The sequence below is a fragment of the Drosophila sulfurigaster genome, chromosome 2R, assembly GCF_023558435.1.
Source record: "Drosophila sulfurigaster albostrigata strain 15112-1811.04 chromosome 2R, ASM2355843v2, whole genome shotgun sequence".
Lineage (NCBI taxonomy): Eukaryota > Metazoa > Arthropoda > Insecta > Diptera > Drosophilidae > Drosophila > Drosophila sulfurigaster.
In genome coordinates, this window is record NC_084882.1 from 18,180,537 (window position 1) to 18,199,941 (window position 19,405).

The following is a 19,405-nucleotide window of genomic DNA, read 5'->3' on the forward strand; positions in this document are numbered from 1 at the left end:
ACAGACATAAATACAGTCGAAAAAGGGGAAACAAGCAAATGGCATAATAAACGCATTTATGAAGAATGGCAACAGCCACAACCCGCGCCTAAGGCATTCTTCTGTCAGTAGGTGAAGTGTTTTGTGTTTTCAAGCAAATATGAAATGATTATGTTACGGGACAGCGGGGGAGCAGGCAACACACACCCGAACACACACACCCACACACACCCACAACACACATAACATAACATCCGTATCAAATCAGCCGCAGCTTCAGCTCATGTTCTCATGGTCTCCCACGATTCCCTGACATTTTGCAATTTAACCTTGTATATTGCCAAAAGTGGTCCTTCAATTTTTGAGCCTACAAAGTTATATGTTTTCGCCATGAGCTGAGCCTGTGAAAGTATAAAAAAATACACACACACATACCCGGACATACACACATAGAAATATGTATATATATATATAAAGAAAGGTTGTAGCATAACTCTGTCAATGCATTTGAGGGCCGTTTGGTTCAGCACAGCACAGCACAGCACACAGCCGTTCCCAATTGCTCAGTGCGAGTGTACACAGGCGACAAGGACGAGTGAACGAGGCGCGCTCGCTTTCACTCCCACACTCAGAGCACACACCCACATCCCACACCCATGCTCATGCCCATACAACCATAAACCACTCTCGCCTAGCCCAGCGAAGCGCGTTTGAGCGGATACGAAGCCGCAGCCAGCGACGAAAGCGATGGCAGCCAAAGGCGGGCGCGGTTTGGCAACAAGGACCTACATTTCAGTCGTTGTGGCATCGTTGCAGGCAAAGCACGACGCGACGCCACCGAGAATCGAGTCCGAGTCCAAATCGGGTGTCGCTTGTCGGTTGTGTTGTGTTATCGTTGTTGTGTCTGTCGTGCCAGATAGCTCTGTGAGTGGCACAAACACAAAAACGAGCTGGACGTGCAGCATTTGCAGCAGTGTTCCGTTAGACACGAAACCGTTAACAACTCGGTCGGAACTCGGGGGGCATAGGCGACACCCCAAAAAGGTGACCAAACACATGGCCGCCCATGCAACAAAACACGGAAACGACCACGCGTAGTGTCCAAATATTGTGATTGTGTAGGTTCAACGGGAGATACGTGTGTGTGTCTGTGTGGGAGTCTCTCACTGCGTGTGTGTGTGTGTGTGTGTGAAGTTGCTGCAGGTGGCTTAAAGTTGCAGTTAACACTTGGCTGGCGCATTTAACCCAAATGACCCGAGCAACTTAATTAGTGCTGCGTCTTGGCCTCCAACAATTTGTAAACAGCTTGTCACACTTTCCACTTGTGGTTTTCATTTCGTTCTTTTTTTTTGTTAGTTGTTGTGGGCCATTGGGCAAGCGGATGCCAGGACTCACTCACAGCATGTAAGCACAATTAAATTTGAAGCACTTTCACGCTCGCTTTCGAATTCTCGAATTCACTTAATGGGTCTTTTGTCGTCAGTTTGTCTGATGATGTTCGCCCCCAAACAGTTGAACAGTTGAACAGTTGGCACTCCCAATTGACGCACAGCTCAGGACAATTTTCGTTTCCATTCAAAAATAAAGTAATAACAAAAACGAGCCAAGCGTTCGTTCATGTTTTGTTTGGCAATTGGTATTTTTGTGAGTGCCAAAATTCGAAGTTGAAATCGAAGTGTTTCGTGTGCTTGGCAGTTGTGCTTAATGGAATTTTATGTTATCCATTGAGTGTTCGATTGTTCGATTTCTTTCGTTTCATTTCATTCTTTTGAGGTCAAAGTGCAAGCTGCACGCTGTTAAAAAAAAGCGAACCAACAACAACAACAACGACAACAACAATAATAAGAATAATGACATTTCAATTAGTTAATAATGGACGCGCTGCGCATGTGTGAATGTTTGGCCATGTCCCTGTCCCTGAGATGGCTCAGCTACAGCTACAGCTACAGCTTCGGCTTCGGCTACAGGCTTTGGCTTTGGCTTCTCAGCCTCCGTCGTCCGCCGTCCGCTTTTGATGGTCGTTTGCTTTTGGGCGCGTTCAATGCTACCCGCTAACCATGTGTCCAGGGCAGTCAACATTTGGCCTTATCTAAAATATGCACACAAGTCCTTGGTTTCGAGCAGAGAGTTTTCGTAATGCGCCGCCCCAAGGCAACGTCAAAAACTCAAACTCAAACACAAACACAACACAGAGAACTCACACACACAAAACTCAAACTCAAACCTCAAAACCTGCCAACAATGGCAACAAATTGTTCTATTTGCTGTATTTTACGTTGCTTACAAATATTTTCTGCTGTGTGGAAATGCACATCAACCTTGGCAAGCGTTTGAAATTGCAAGTGTTGTGCAACAACACACACACACAAACACACACACATTGAGAGTGTTACGCTTAAAACTTTATTGTGCAGAAGTTAATTGAATGTTTGCTTAATTTGAAATAGCCACGAAAATATCTACATATCCAACCAAGTAACCCAAAACAACATCAACCCAACTCTAAGCTCTGCAAATGGAACATAACTTTAAGCATGCCAAGTGAAGCCAATTTTATAGACTTTTTTTAAGAAGGCGCTAACGCAAAGTGAGAGGGAGAGACAGAGGGGAGAGACCGTCAACAATAGTAGTAAATAGTCACTTTCAAGATTAACAGACTCTAATCAAGGGCGACAGCGGAAATTGTCGAGATTTGTCAGGCCAGATGATGGCAGCGGGCAACGGGCGGATCCGCAAGCGTAAGCATCGCAGCCACGCTGGCGACTTGCCGGCGACAACGACGACGACAGCTGGAGTGGGAGTGGGAGGAAATGAAATAGGAGATGCTGGAGGAGTGGGAGGCACATTAACCAGCATAACAAGGGACAACACAACGCCAACCGCAGACCCGGACAGGCAACACTGGCAGCAGGACGATGCCGGCCACGTAGAGAGCTCTAATAATTTCACGCATAATTTCGTCGATTTGCAGAATCTCTTGAATTTCAACGATTTGCTAAGCAGCGTCAACGGCAGCAACAATGTTGATACCACTAGCGGTGACAGTGGCAATGCAAATGGAAATCTAAATCTAAATGGCAATGGCAATGGTAATGCGCTTGACAGTGGCAGCAGCTTCTCGAGCACATCGAGTGCTATTAAATTGAATAACGGCCCCATTACGGATACACTTTTGGCTGCCGTCCTGACCACGGCGACCGCAACGGTGGCGCCAGCCGCCAGCTCCTTGATAGCGAGCATGTCAGCCACAACGACCACAACATCATCTTCCCAGTTGGCTGTTGTCTCAACGATGCAGGCTGTCCATGCCTTACCTGGCGCCGCCTCCATGCCAGACGCCACCTCATCCACCTACTATGCGAATCTCTTGAGCATGTCGCCGGCCACAACGAGTCTGATCTCGGTGGCCGCCACCAAATCGTACAATGATAGCGTGCTGCGCTGGGAGCAATTGGATGGCAACGGGGACTTTGGCTTCGATCCGCTCTATCGCCATTCGCTGGCCATGTCCATTGTCTATTGTGTGGCATATATTCTAGTGTTCCTCGTTGGACTCATTGGCAACAGCTTCGTGATTGCCGTCGTGTTGCGTGCTCCACGTATGCGCACTGTTACCAACTACTTCATCGTTAACCTGGCCATCGCTGATATTCTGGTGATTGTCTTCTGTCTCCCAGCCACGCTCATTGGCAACATCTTTGTGCGTAAGTAAACACACGCTTAGTTCCTTTTTTTTATACCCGGTACCTATTTGGGAAGAAGGGTATTCGAACTTTGTGCTAACAGGCATAGGATTCACTCTTTGGATATTCTGCATCAAAAATCCAAGAGGATATAGACATGTCCGTCTGTCTGTCCGCATGAACCTAGATCTTCGAATCTATAAGAGATAGAGCCACAATTGTTTATTGTTTAATATTATTCCATGCAGATCAAGTTTGTTTCAGATGTATGCATTACTCACTTTTATCCCCATAAATCGGAAAACAAATTAATAGCAATTTCAAAGTTAAAGTTTACAGTTTTAAAATTTGGTAGCAATAAGATAAAAAAAACTTACAAATTTTTAAAAAAAATAATTTTATGTGACTTCTAGGACAGTTGTCGGGATATTAAATCGTTGGTTGACAATCTGGAAAATATTTAAGTCCATGGTATATTTTTAATATAGTAGTAAATCGATGTACTGAATATAGCATTTGGTACAATTTAGTAGTTTTGTGTTATATATAGAAATTTTAAAAATTTTAAGCATATAGCGATATACCAAATACAACATTTGGTATATTTTAGTATTTTTGGTACATTTTTTACAATAATACCGCCCGCTGTTGAAAATAGGTACCGGGTATCTCACAGTCGAGCACACTCGACTATGGACTTCTTACTTGTTTTTAAATACGTTAACATTTGTTTTGCTTAATACGTTAGAGGCGACGAGATTTATATACTGCTCATTAACGCCATTAGCGCGAGTTTTCTTTCCTTTTTTGCTTCGCCTCGCCTTTGCTTGTGTGTTTCTTTTTCGCTTATACTTATGCTCTTATTAGTTGAATTTATGTTTAGCAATTAATCGAGACATGGATTACGGGCCGGCCAACGACACGTGGCGTATGCGCAATTTGTCGACAAGGAGTATAAAGCTTAATGCTAATGGCAGCATAAATACGAATACAACACCGAATAACCAAATAACATACGACAACGAGAACGTGAACGAAAACGAATACGACGACGAGAACGAATTCGACAACAAATAAAAGTTCGAGTGCTCGCGTGGCAATGTTGAAATTAACTAAACGTTCTGATATATTATCGTGCATTATCGTCAGTTTTATGGGGCCCCTCCTTCTGCTTCTCCTTGGACTCTTTCACTGATATCGTATGCTTATGTAATTGCCATCAGTTTTTATAGCCTTGTAAATGATATGGCAGGAAGCAAGTCCGACACGAATGAGTTCATCCAGCCGTATCCGTTTTGGCAGCAGCTAACATATCTCGGCATTATGTCGAACCTGCCACACGTTGCATGTCACTTACCGTTCTGTTTTCAGTTCGTCTAGCATGAATTTCCCTTATTGTTTTTTGTCTCGCTTTTGAAAGCAATTAATGCCGATTGATGTGTTTGCAATTCGACAGCTTAAACTGTCAAAGACAAAGAAAGCAGTCTGAGCTATAATTAATTCTTATTCTAGTAACATAGCTGGGCAGTAATTAGTTTCGTTAATTAGTTTATTTTTTAGCTTTTCCTTTTCGACTTTCATGGTCATTATAGAGAGCTTAGACTGTTTTGTCGCCACGATGTTAGTTCATTTTGGGAGTTTATATTTTTATGGTTTTATATATTTATGTGGACAGCGGATAGATAACATACCATATACATACATATATGTACAATATATCTGACTAGAGAATAAAATCCAATAAATAAATTTGGTTTAATACACAAAATCCGGCTGGCCTGAAATGGGGTCAAAGAAAGGATGTGATTCTCATCGTGTATGGCATATCGCGTTGAAACATCAATAAATGAAATCAAATATGAAGCGAAATGGCTGTGATTGAGTAAAACATGCATATAGTATTTAAAGCTGCTCAAATTGTGAAGATTTATATCGAGTAAATACATTATTTAAAGCGCTAATTAAACAAGATTTATTATTATGCATATTCACGAATCCATACACAACATATTTGATTAATGTGAGATAATTATCTTCCTTTTGGCGTAATGATCTTTCAGTCATTAAAGTCATTAAGGTAATTGTTTTATTGATTTATTTATTGATTGATAAAACGAATATTTAAATTCATGCCTAACATTTAAAATTACGTATTATTAGCTAATTGTCTTAAGAATACTTTCAAGAAATTTAAACAAATTCAGATTTTTCTTAACTTGAATTTTAAATAAAAATAATTTTTTATGAAATTCATTAAATACTATTTCTTCTCTAATAATAAATCAATTTATTATTAAAACAAACACAATATCTGATAGATAGTTATACGAAATTTTCGTTAAATTTATGCAATTTTATAATTTTGGTAAATTACATTTCAGTTATCAATATTTGAGCAAAAATAAATCAATGCCAACAACATTCTTTATGTGTGCAAAGAAAATCTTTACAAAATGAAAGCAAATTCAATATTTTCTTAATTTACATTTAGTTTTTCATAATTTGATAATTGATTTTATGCAATTCAATAAATACTTGACATACAATTTATTATGTACATTGAAATAAAACAAATTTGCATGCTTTCCTAATTTACACATTTATTACCAATAATTAGTAATTGATTAATTGCAATAAATATAAATTTTACTATTTACAAATCTATTCAAATTATTGATTAAAATAAAATCAAGTTTTTTGCATAATTCAATATTCAGAATTGTAACAATTATTCCATTCCGCAAGCCATAATTCTTATATTTACTAATATAATATATTTTGTTATTAAAACAGAAAACAAGATTATTTGACATATGTTTTCATAATTCGATATTTGTGTATTTTGTTCAATTCAATTAAATTTTGACTCCATAAATATAATTACATTTATTATTTAAACAAAAAGAAACCAATTTGAAATATGTTTGCATAATTCGATATTGAGAATTAATTTGATTTAAAGTTTTAATTGATTTTACATCTACGTTAAAACTTCGCACAGCTGCATCGACTGTCGCAGTTGAGATAGTTTGTGATTTAATAGCTGTCGCTGTTACAGCAAACCAACCAAATAGTCGTAGAACGTTTTGCTGATATATTGTATTTAATTAAAAGCACTTTTCAAATCTCGGCGACAACTCACACACACACACACACACACACACACACAGAGAGAGAGGCCACTTAAGTTTTGACCCCAATAAACGAGGCTACGCATAATTGTAAGGGTTTAATTTTAATAAATTTACTTTGCCTTTTGCCTTGTATCTATCTTGCCAGCTTAAGTGTGTGTGTGTGTGTGTTAGAGTCTTGGGTGTGTGTGTGTGGTTAACTAAACTGTCAACTAGCTGAATGTCTCTGAGCGCTGAGCGCTGAGAAATTGCATGCAAATCGTTGTCGTCGTCGCTACAGACATTACAAAAAAAAGCAGAACAGAAAAAAAGAATGATCAAAATCCTTCAGAAATCAAACGCTGATTGCAAATGCATGACATGTCAGGGCAGCCCAGACCAGACTAGTATATAGACCTAGTCTGCGACGATACAATAGCGAAATGTGGCCAACAGAAAACATCAATTCACCTGCTGGCCGCATTTTAGGCTCTGGCGCCAACATTTGCCAATTAAATACTAGCTCGCTCGCTGCCTTAGAAAATGAGTGTAGTAAAAGTGTAGTGAGTGTATTCATAAGACACACTGAACTGCAAAGGGGGGTTTGAGGTCGATGCGGTGCTGTGCTGTGCTGTGCTGTTTGGAAAGCAAACAAACAAAATAAAAGTCGAAGGTGGTGTGAGGTCTGCTCTCGTAGTAAACGAAATGAACCGAATGGCGAAAAAGAACCGAATCAAGTGCTGCCCAGCGAAAAAGTGAATGAGCTGCTGACTGCATTGTGTGAGAGTGAGTGTGAGTGTGAGTGTGCTTTTGAGTGTTTGAGTTTGGTATCAGTGCGCACTCGCGCTGTCTCTCGCTCTCAATGGGCAATGGGCGAAAGCGATGGCTATGGCGATGGGCTGTTGCTTTCGCTGTTTGGGGAGGGTGGGAGGGTGGCCTGAAGGATCATCGACACAGAACTGACCTAATTTCACAAATTCAGCATAGGCGCAGGGTGCTGCGGGTCGGCCAGCTTTTTTCTGCTTTGCTGCTTTTAGTGGGTCACTCAGTGGGCGGGCATTTTTTGCCCCACACACACACACACACACACACACACATATTAGCTGGCAGACTGTCAGAGACTCCGACTCAGACTTGGACTCGAACTCAGACCCAGAGACCGAGACCCCCAAAAATATGGGCAGACGCAGCTGCATACAACTTGTAGTATATGTATTCACATTCGGTACAATCGAACAACAGCAACAACAACAACAATAAATCGCGACAGCGACAGCCCTGGGCCCATTTATTGAATGCTGGCACTTTTGACTTATAGTCCTTATGTGTTGACTTGACTTACGGCCCAGTCTTAAATTCCTGCTGAAAATGCCCCAAAGGCATTTCAAATGGAACTCTAAGAAAAACTGACGGGGGGAGGTGTTGGTCACAGTTGGAGGCCTTCTCCTCCTTCTCCACCTCCTCCTCCTCCTCCAGTTAGGAGTGTCATTATCTAAGCACACCTTCGGAGAGCCTCAGAATTGCAATGGAAGGTTGTTTGCATTCAAGGCTCTTTCTCTTTGCGGCTGGATGAATTGACCTAAATATTTTGCTCGACAACCTAATAGTCAGGGTTATACACGCACATAAGCGCGCAGACAGCGAGTGTATACACACACACACTCATATAAACAGGTGAGAGTACAACACTCTCTATCGATGTGTGTGTGTGTGTTTCACCTGGGTTGGGTTGTGCTTCGCTTCGCTTCGACTGCAACTTCAGCGTTTATTTATGTGTGTTTGGAAAACCAATAAAATGCGAAATGAATTGATTTCGCGTGGCAAGAGGCGAAACAATGCCACCTTGAGACAGCGTTACATGTCCTTACCCATATCCTTTACAAACCGTGGTGCGGCATTTTCTAATTGGATTTTTATGGCAGACAACAAAACAGCACCTTCGCCTCCTCCTTCTTCTTTTTATTGTATTCTCAGTCTTATCAATGCCAAATTGTTATCATTACGATCTTTGACTGCATTTTAGCATTTTGTATTTTGCGAAATCGTGTCACGTTCGCCAGAGTTTTTAAAGTTTGAGTTTGCCGGGCTTGCCAGCTTTCTGCTGCTGCTTTCATTAAATTCATTCTCGGGCGTGATTTGTTTGCGCCGCACACGCGGCGTATGCGCGATGTAACGCGACTTTATTCCCATTGCGGCCATTGTTTGTTGTTTGTTCGTTAGATGATGCTGCTGATGATGAAGTCATTTTTCTTCGCTCGCCCATTTGCTGATTGTATTTTAATTTAGTTGCTACGTGCCGCCGGCTGACTGCCAGGACCAGCTCCTACTCTACCTCATAAGAGGCAGAGGCAGCTAAGACGCTTGATTGGACGTGGGTTCTGCGAGCGTCATGCTTTGTGGTATTCAATTTAGCAGCAGCCGTTGCCACCAAGTAAACGTAGTAGTGGCCACCGCAGGACGTGACGCAGAAGTGATAATCATAACAATAACGCATTTTCCATAAGTGTTATAACCACCATAGCACAACATTTCCATTTACATTTTCTCACCCATTTCAATCGAACCCTCGTCCAGGCAACGACATCGACAGCGTCAACGACGCATTTGTTACGCCTGATTATTTCATTAAATTTATGCGTTGCCAGCGGCTTTCAGACCCAACTCCTGCTCTCTTTGTCTCCCTCTCTCGCCTTTCCTCTCGACGTAAGCTGTGGAAACAATGCAAATCCAAATCCAAAGGCAAAAACTTGGCCTACGATGCCGCGAAGTTGGCTTAACACAAATGAAAGAAGAAAAAAGAAAAGAAGGATTGTGCTTTAGCTGTTTGACATTTTGCTGGTGACTGGTGGCGGGTTGAAGGGCATCGACGTGAATGAAGGCTGCCGGTTGATAAGCTGCAAAATATCGATTGGAATTATCAGGCGTACTCTATCAATATTGCGCTGCCGCCAGAGTTAATGGCAACGTATAAATGAGAATTTACAGCTGCACAAGAGTTTCCATTTCAACTCAACTCAACTCAACTCAACCGTTTTGTTATGCTTTCTCTCTCGGCTATCTATCAATCTTTGTGAATTTGTAAGATGCCACGACAGATTTTTCCCAGCTGAGACCAAAACTCAGTTCGAGAACTCAGTTCGAGTCGTATAATGTTATTAATTCGAATTGACACTTTTGCGGGCTTATCTAGTCAATTGGCTCAATTTGATTGGGTTCATCGTGCAAAAAAAAAGAAACTTTACTTCTATTTTTTGAGTCGAAACTTTTGATGCTGACCACAAAAAGGTTTTTACATCGATATATCAAAGTTATCAACATCAGATGAACACAGCATAAAAAGCACAAAAAAAGCAAAAAGAAGAAAAAAAAAACAATATTAATAGCCACGACTATTTTATTCGATTTTCAGTCTGTTGCACTTGCAGGTTGGCCGCCAGCAATTCAAAAAAAAAAAAACAAAAATAAAAAAAAGTAGACGTAGAAATAGAAAATAGAAAAATGAAAATATGAAATGATAACGACCCACAGAAAACAGCAAAATCTATTTAAGCTGCTGCTGTCCATGTCTGTTAAATGTCCTCTGTACATTTGCGGCTGCTGCTCGTGTGTTCATGTGTGCTCATGTCCATTGCTCCTTGTTGGGGCCAAGCCAAAACAGAAAAATGGCCAAAAAGGTTTAGGGCACCCGCAAAGCGCACAAATAATATTTATATTTTTATGTGCCAAATCACATTAAATTTGGCTTTTATTGCCCCAACTCGGTTGCACGGTGCGTATGCATAATAAAAAGCGACAACAAATCGCAGATAAGACATGCGAACGAGACAGGAAATTAGCTACAGCAGCAGCTCTCTCGACGACAACGACGTCATGATGCTGCTGGATGGGAATGGACTCCAATCGTCGTCTGTACAATGAACTCGACTCAAGTCAACTCGACTTGCGTCGTTGCTAATGATGTGTGGCCATTATTATTAGTGCCTTTTAATTGCCATTCGATATGTCATGGCGCAAAATTCAGTTTTACTGTCATCAACCTTGGCATCAACTTTACGCGCGACGTGTGAAAGGAAGAGGATGAGGGGAGTTGCCCCGTCCTCCCCTCGCAGCCCTTTTTCGGGCTTTGCCATGTGTGTTTTACAGCCTTTTGTGTCTCGAGTTAGTTATTTTGGCTGCTGGCATAAATTCATAACGCTGGCTGCTGGTTGTAGACGTGGCCAGAACGAATCGTGTCTTCCATCTTCCATCAAATAGAATAAAGAGAATACAAATTAACTTGGCCAGGCTACGGGCTTGACTTGGCTTGGCTTGTCTTCGGTTGGCAAACAATGCCTGACTTGAGTTTGTTGGTGGAGAGGGTTTTAGTTGCCTTCGATGCTTTGGTCGCAGCAGCATCAGCAGCAGCAGCAATCTGAGACTTGTCACCAAATTATGAATGATATGCAGCACATAAATCTCAGTCAGCAAACAACGCCGGCGACGTCGGCGACAGGGACGTGGCAACGTCAACATGCTTGTGAACGTGGTCGCCGTCGTTGTGGACGTCTTGGTCTTGGGGAAAAAGAAATTCATTGAACGTTAACCAGAGAAGCGAGAAGCGAGAAGCGTAAACATGGCTGCGAAGACAAGAACCGACCACGACAATGACATGACCGCAAGTTACTCAGCATAATTTTTGCATTGTTGATGTACAAAATATTTGCCAAACACTTACCCGCCCATGCTCTAACTCATGCTCATCATTCAATATTTTCTTCTCCCCCCCTCCTCTCTCCTCCTTAGCCTGGATGCTTGGCTGGCTGATGTGCAAGTTTGTGCCCTATATACAGGGTGTCTCGGTGGCGGCATCGGTTTACAGCTTAATTGCTGTATCACTAGACAGGTAAGTTTGACAATCATAAATTAAAAGAAAAAGAAGCAGAAGTGAATTCCTTTAGAATTTTACATGGCTTTTGAACTTTTATTGTTTGGGATCTCGAAATGGGTTTAAGATATGGCAAGCATTTGGTTTAAGGTTTAAGGTTTAAGGGGATTGGCAGTGGGTAAGGCGGGAACAGGTGGGCAGCTGGAATGTGGAGGGAGGGACAGCAGCTGCTTCTAATGATGCACAACGACAGCGGGGGCAGCATGATGCACGGGCACCAATGGCACGACTGGCTTCACGGCATGCACAACCACGGGCTTAGCCACGATTGGATGCACAACCTTAACGGCAGCCGGATGATGGACAACATGACTGCAGAGACAGAAGAGAAAGAGAGAGAGAGAGAGAGAGAGATTATTAATTATAAGCGCAATGAACAAGTCACCGAGTTACTTACGAGTGCACCGAGTGGGCGCCATGATGTATGATTGGCGTGTGGACGACAGCAGGATGCGCAGCCACAACGGGTGTGTGCACCACAGGAGCTACGGCCACGACTCCGGGATAAGCGTAAGCCTGAGCAGCGGCAAAGGCAGCGAGCACAAAGAGCTGTGTGCAATGGAAATAAAGCAGATTAAAATTATCCGAGGAAATATCGAGCGAAATATTCGCTATTCGCTAATACTTACAACTTTGAACATTTTTGTTTGGGGAATTTTGTGATTTGGTGTTTAAAGCAAATGATTTGCAACTGTTGTCAAATGGCACATCGAGTGTCGCTTTTATAGCAGCTTACGAAAACTCGCTGACCGCCGTTTGTATTAGTTGCAAGTTGGCTAATTGCAAAAGTGAACGCTCAATGCAAGCTGCCTAGGAAAACTGGTCACCGGTTGTGTGTGAGTGTGTGTCGGCACACTCTCTGTCTCAGAGTCTAAGTCTGTGTCTCAAGATCAAGTTCACAGCTTGCCTTGTCCGTATTAGGCTGTGTGATAATCAATTTTTTTTATATTCACTTTGCAATTCCAATTGCCAAATGGCCATAGAATATTTTGTTGTATTTGCCTTGACAAACTTTGCATCGTTGTCGTATGTGAAATGTTTGCTTCGCCTTGTGTGTTTCCTGCAACATAAAAATGAAAAAGACTACAACAAAAGACGTTCGTTGTGACAGCATGCTTTGCTCATAAAGTTGAGAAATCCTGCGGACAGTTGATTTATCAAGTGGCCGTAAAACGATTTGACAACATTCTGACGTGTGGCCACAAAGCCAAAGGCAGCAGAGTCCAAGGCAGAGGCAGAGTCGGAGGCAGAGGCAGAGCAACATCATCAGGGATAATAAGAGACGCCGCTTTATGTGCACTTTCATTTATATCAATTTCATAGCGACAGCTTCGCCTGCTTGTCCTGTCATTATTCAGCGCCAAAGGCAGAATGGAGCAGTCCTCAAAGCTGATGTCGAGGCTGGAGAGTTGGGCAGTTTATCATTTGATCATTTTGGTCACCCGCATGAAAAGCAAATCGTCAGCCGCTGCCCAAAGGCGACATACGCATGTCCATGTCCATGTCGATGTTCATGTTTTGCTTTAGTCTCCGGTTTTTGCTTTGGTATTTTCTTTGTATTTTACGAGCAGCGACAAACTCGTAAACCGAATCGAAATTTAAGATTTATTATCTGTAAGATGAAACTTAAATCTGCAAATCTGAAATCTGCACGCAATGTTTTTGTTGCCATAGGATTTAAGAGGCAAATCCCCGCCCACCCCCACCCCCACACACACACATATTCAGTTGGATAGTCTTTGCTTATCACTTGCTTAACCAATGACATTTAATTAGAGTCGTTAGTTTTATGCGATACGCATCCTGCACTCTCACTCTATATCTCTCTATCTCTCTGTCCTTCCCTTATCCCGAGGCTTCATATAAATCATAGTAGATGCGAATATGTGTGAGCACACTTACTTGTGGTTTTATGCCACAATGACTGTGCGGCTTTTGTGTCTGTTTCTGCTGGCGACAGAGTTACCCAAAATGTCAACAGTGCGTATAAGTAACCTCCTCATATTCCTTTTTTTAGCTGCTTGTTATATTATTATTTTGGTTTCTTTTTTTTTTTTTTTGTTGTTGTTCTTGTCTTCTTTTGGCTTATAGCTGGAATCATAAAAGATTTCAGTGCAGGCATTCTATGGCCAATTATTAAATTTGTTATTTCTTTATGGAAATTACTTGGGCATAATGCATGGCTGGGGAAATATTCTTGCAAGTAGAACTTTTGCCTTAAGCTTGCGGTTAAGTGCCTGCTTATGTCTCAATGTCTGCTTCCGTTGCCTCCTGGCGTCATCGCTGGCAATTTTAAGTCCAATCTCCAGCTCTTGCTCCTGCTTCTGCTTCGGACTTCTTTGACTCTGCACTTGGCATTTGGCATCGCATACGCATTGTTTGGCACAAAACTTAATTAAAGACGCGCCTAAGTTATGACGCTAACGTCGTCGTCGACGACGATCTGAATCCCATGGACAAATTATGTTAATGCGATGCAGCAAGAGTGATGGAGGAAGAAGAGAACGAGGAGAGTCGAAGTCAGTTTTTGGTCTATAAATAAACATTATGACAATTTAATATTGGCTGTGGCTTTCAGCGTCTGTTTGTAAACTTGTGGCTAGCCCCTAATGGAATTACGGTTGTGTTATCAGCAAAACGTTTGCCACACAGACGACACAAAGTAGCCAAAAAATACACAATGAGAACAGACTCTGGCGACAGAGTCTCAGTCTGAGACTGGGACTGAGACTGAGACTGAGCCTTAGCCAGTTTGTCCCCGTAATTACTTGTATTTGGTTTTGGCCCAGACCGATTCTTGTCTCTTGTTTGGTTCGGTTTGGTCGACTAGTCGTATTGAAAATTGGTTTGGACGGGGACGGGGACGGGGGAATGTGAGCGTTCAACATAATAAGTGATACTACATAGCACTAAGCTAAATGAAAAGTGGCCTCATTGCCTGGTCTTATTCAAATTACAGTTCATTATGCCAGGCAAAAAAAATGAAACGAAAGAATGAAAAAACGAGCCACGTGTTGAGCCAAGTGCGCTGCTGTTGAGTTTGGGGTTCAATAGACTGGAGATTGGAAAGCGACAAGTCAGCAGAAAAAGGCTTAAGGATGCCAGGCATCCTGCGTGTGCGAATTAATCAGCTAAGATATTTGCATGCCTCATTCTTGACTCCCACGTTGCTGCTGCTGCTGTTGCTGTTGTATGGAAACGGTGTCGTCATCGTCGCCTGACACCGTCGACACTGACAGTGCTGATGATTGCCATTATCCTTGACGAGGCGACGTCGTCGTCGTAGTCGTCGCAGCAGCAGCTGTTAAAAATTCTTTGTTGGCACTTCTTGCAGGTTCATTGCCATCTGGTGGCCATTGAAGCAGATGACAAAGCGACGTGCACGCATCATGATTATCGGCATATGGGTAATCGCTCTGGTAACCACCATACCCTGGCTGCTCTTCTTCGATCTTGTGCCCGCCGAGGAGGTCTTCTCCGATGCCCTCGTCTCCACCTACACACAGCCGCAGTATTTGTGCCAGGAAGTCTGGCCACCGGGCACCGATGGCAATCTGTACTTTCTGCTCGCCAATTTGGTTGCCTGTTATCTGCTGCCCATGTCGCTGATCACACTGTGCTATGTGCTCATCTGGATCAAGGTGTCGACACGCAGCATTCCCGGTGAGATGTCCAAGGATGCGCAAATGGATCGCATGCAGCAGAAGAGCAAGGTTAAGGTCATCAAAATGCTGGTCGCTGTCGTCATCCTCTTTGTGTTGTCCTGGCTGCCGCTCTATGTGATCTTTGCACGCATCAAGTTCGGTTCGGATATATCGCAGGAGGAGTTCGAGATACTCAAGAAGGTGATGCCAGTGGCCCAATGGCTGGGCTCCTCCAACAGCTGCATCAATCCCATTCTCTACTCGGTGAACAAAAAGTATCGACGCGGCTTTGCGGCCATCATCAAATCGCGCAGCTGCTGCGGACGCCTCAGGTGGGTTATCCCTAAGGTTTCCCTAGTTGTTCCCCCCACTCATTTAGCAAATTTTCTACTTTATAGATACTACGATAATGTGGCCATTGCCTCCTCGACCACCAGCACCCGCAAGTCCTCGCATTATCACCCGAGCAGCTCGAGGAAAAGTCCCAGCAGCCCGGGATTGCGTAAGACGAATGCCGTTTCCTACATCTACGAACACAACTCGCTGCGACGCCACAATCTGATGATGAAACAGGATAGCAATCTGTCGCAGCAGATGCTGCTCAAGCAGGACTCGCACGGTTCGCGCCAGTTTCTCATCAAGCAGGAGAGTTCGTGCAGCGATGCCTCCGGCACACGTCGCCTGCTCTGTCAACAGGATAGCAATGGCAGCAAGGTTTCGCTCTCCAAACAGGACTCGATTGTCTCGTACATGGAAGCCCGCCGGGTGGCCGCATTGAGTAGCAGCGTGCCCCTTGACTCCACCGCAGTAGCAGCAGCAGCAGCAGGAGCAGCCGCACAGCAGGAGAACAACTCCATGGAGTCACGTCGTACTCCGGTTGGTCAGGGAGCATTGCCGGCGGCTGTGTCGCCTGCCACGTTGTTGGACAAACGGCAGAAGTTTGTGAAACAGGATTCGGTCATCTCGTTTGTGGATCAACGCCCGGAGCCGCGACGTCATCAGCTGGTGAAACAGGACTCGGTTATCTCGTTTGCCGATCAACGACGTGGCCTCCTTCACAAGCAGGACTCGCTGATGGCAAATCGCGCGAATGATGCTCCGACTCATCATGTGTCCATACTGAAGAAGACCGACTCGCAGCTGAGCTACGGCAACTGCTCGCCTCGTCGCAATGTGGAGCTCTACGAGTAGATGAAGAGAGGGGAACTCACTAAATTGAAAACAATAAAAAAAGTCACTAACTATATATGCATACAATATACAAACTAAACACAAGCATAACCAACTATCAACACCAAATCTTGCATAGGGTATAACTTAAATAGAAAAGAGGGTGTAGGGAAGGGAAGGGAGGGGAGGAAGTGCGCCTGCGACTGTGATAGAAGTCGGCAATGCTGGAACTTCAGAGCTTGGCTTATCCGTCGTACACACAAAGTAAAAAGAGGGAAGGGAAGGGACAGGTGGGGTTTGGACCAATTTGCTAACGAAGCGCGTAGTTAATACACATAACTGAGATGGCTTAGATAGGCACGCACCCACACACAGAAACACACACACACACACTCACACACCATACCATCACACACGCAATGCACATAATATGTATAACATAGTTATTAGATGTTTTATACGTGTTCCAATAGTTCTACAAACACCTCCCACACACTCACACACACACAACACTCAAACACAACTAATCTTGACTATACCCAATGTATATTCGCACTTAACGTTACGCAGTTTTAAGATTGTTTGTACTCGTCATTTGCTATATAACATACACGATATCGGAGAAACACTCAGCTTTGCTTTCAACAAAGTGCTGACAACAAAAACAAAAAGGAGTGCGGTTTTTTTTACCAGCCCAGCTAAGGGGCTAAGCTAAACATTTTCTACAAACAAACAACAAACGAACAACCATAACACCAAATAAACAACAAGTAAAATCGAAAACAAAAATTAAAAAACATATATAGTAAAGCGAGAGTGAAACGTAACGCGTGTTGAGCGCGCAGGAATGTCCAGTATCAAAGAAGTTATATGTATGTATAACAAATATATATTTGAGAAACACCGAGGTCTAAAGTAACGTACCTACTAAAAAATTTTTGTATGAAAATTCTTACAATTTATATATACATATATATATTTGTATTGATTTTGGAATAAGCAATATATGCAATACAATACGGCGCTCGTCTGTATGCATCTATCCAGAACAAACAATAATCAATTTTATTAGAGTTTTACACAGAAAATGAAGTGAAAGCGAGGCGAGAAAATTGCACAGTTGAGAGTAGAAAAGAGTATTATGTGGTTTATGGGTTAATTAAGTGGCACATCCAGCTGTAATTGGGTATAGAAATAGAAATGGCGATGAAAATGTGAAAATATGAAAATGGAGAACACTTAAGAGAGCGCACAAATGCAGTATGAAAATGTTTACGGGTGACAACGACGATGATGGCGAAAGGGATCGAATAACTCTTTTTATTTTTTGTATTCTTTTCATTTTATGAATTAATACTATAAACAACAAAATGAACTAAACTAAAAAGAATGTGAAAAAAACATGGGTAGGGAGTACTAGAAGCTGTCCGAGCATTCGCACTAAGTAAACGTATCACTAAATACAAAAAAAAAAACAAAAAAAAAACAACAAATATATAAGAGAGAAGAAAAACAACAATAATAATCAAACGTAATTTGTTAAGTTAAAAAAAGCAAACACCAAGCAACTCTAAACAAAACAAAAAAATAAGATAACAAACAATTTTAATAAATGACTATCGAATAAGTAAAACAAAAAACAAGAAAACTTCTACATAACAATACGAGTAACTATGGAACTAAAAAGTAAGAGTACAGAAACATACGAAAATCATGACAACAAACTATGCAATTCTATTGTTAGCCAAAATTTTATAAATGTCAAGTAATAAATGTAAAAACCAACATTTATATGTATACAAAAACAAATAATAATAATAATAATATATCAAGTTACTCGCAAAGAGCATAGTTTAAACAAACAAAAAACCTATAAACCCATTTTGAATCTGACATTAGACGCTGTTGCTCTCTGGACCCTTGACACGCCCCACATATTAATTTGAGCCACAATAAATCCACATATGAGTAGAGATGGCTAACTGTCTCAAGTTGGCCAGCTTAAAGCTTCATTAACCCCCAGAGACATCTTAGGACAGTCACAAAATCGCCAGCGTCTAATGCGTAGATACAACACCCACAAAAAACACCAACAACAACAACAAGTAATATCAATAATATATTAAATATACTTATATATACTTATATGCATATAAGTGAGTTGAGAGAAGCAGCAAGTATGCAATAACATCCATAATTTAGTATTAACAAATGCAAAGTTATATATATTATATTTATGAAATACATACTTACATACATATGTACAGATACAGTTACTATGTTCTCGTATGTAGTGCTTATTATTATGATTATTGAGAGCCAGAATATATAAGTATTTAATGCATACACACACGCATACATTACATAGTTGCATTCGTATTAGTATTACATAACATACAAATACCTATTCCTTTTTAAAAGCCCCACACACACACACATTGCTTTACATATTATACATACTATATGAAATCGAAAGAAAATCAAAAACGAAATTTAGACGATTGGAGCAAAGAAAATACAAGTAATATTTATCAAATAAACGAATCGAACTTTAAGTTTTAAAACTCAAAATAAGATGATGAAACGTACTAGTTAAACTAAAAACAAAAAAATAAGAAAAACAATATGAATAAAAATAAAACAGTTTCTGTTCGATATTATTGTGCGACAAAGTTATAGAAAACGAAACTCAATAAGTTATCCAGTTATACAAAACTACATACCATACATGAGAAAAACAAATGAATAACATCTATCTATAGAATACATTTATATAAATATATGTATATGGAATACAACTACAACAAAGTACACGCATATTAGCAGAAAGAAATGTAATAAATAATTATATTAAAATCAAACTGGGTTTCAATTTGCTTATATGTACATATGTAA

At 41.5% G+C, this 19,405-nt stretch overlaps 2 protein-coding genes across 3 annotated transcripts; one reads left to right on the top strand and one right to left on the bottom strand.

The window, feature by feature from the left end:
- The first annotated feature begins 825 nt into the window (after positions 1-825).
- LOC133839036 (neuropeptide SIFamide receptor) lies at positions 826-19,182 on the top strand. 2 transcript variants are annotated; one of them, XM_062270345.1, is made up of 5 exons: positions 826-1,097; positions 2,427-3,683; positions 11,555-11,654; positions 15,031-15,672; positions 15,739-19,182. In XM_062270345.1, exons 2-5 carry the CDS (start codon positions 2,684-2,686, stop codon positions 16,529-16,531), a joined length of 2,535 nt encoding a protein of 844 aa, XP_062126329.1. In that variant the 5' UTR covers positions 826-1,097; positions 2,427-2,683; the 3' UTR covers positions 16,532-19,182. The 2 variants fall into 2 exon arrangements, with proteins under 2 accessions (XP_062126329.1, XP_062126328.1); XM_062270344.1 differs by lacking the exon at positions 826-1,097 and having other exon boundaries at positions 1,993-3,683.
- LOC133839044 (cuticle protein 63) lies at positions 11,695-12,745 on the bottom strand. Its single transcript, XM_062270354.1, has 3 exons — positions 12,326-12,745; positions 12,094-12,245; positions 11,695-12,008 (listed from the first exon to the last, which is right to left on the bottom strand). Exons 1-3 carry the CDS (start codon positions 12,335-12,337, stop codon positions 11,870-11,872), a joined length of 303 nt encoding a protein of 100 aa, XP_062126338.1. The 5' UTR covers positions 12,338-12,745; the 3' UTR covers positions 11,695-11,869.
- Positions 19,183-19,405: the final 223 nt, after the last annotated feature.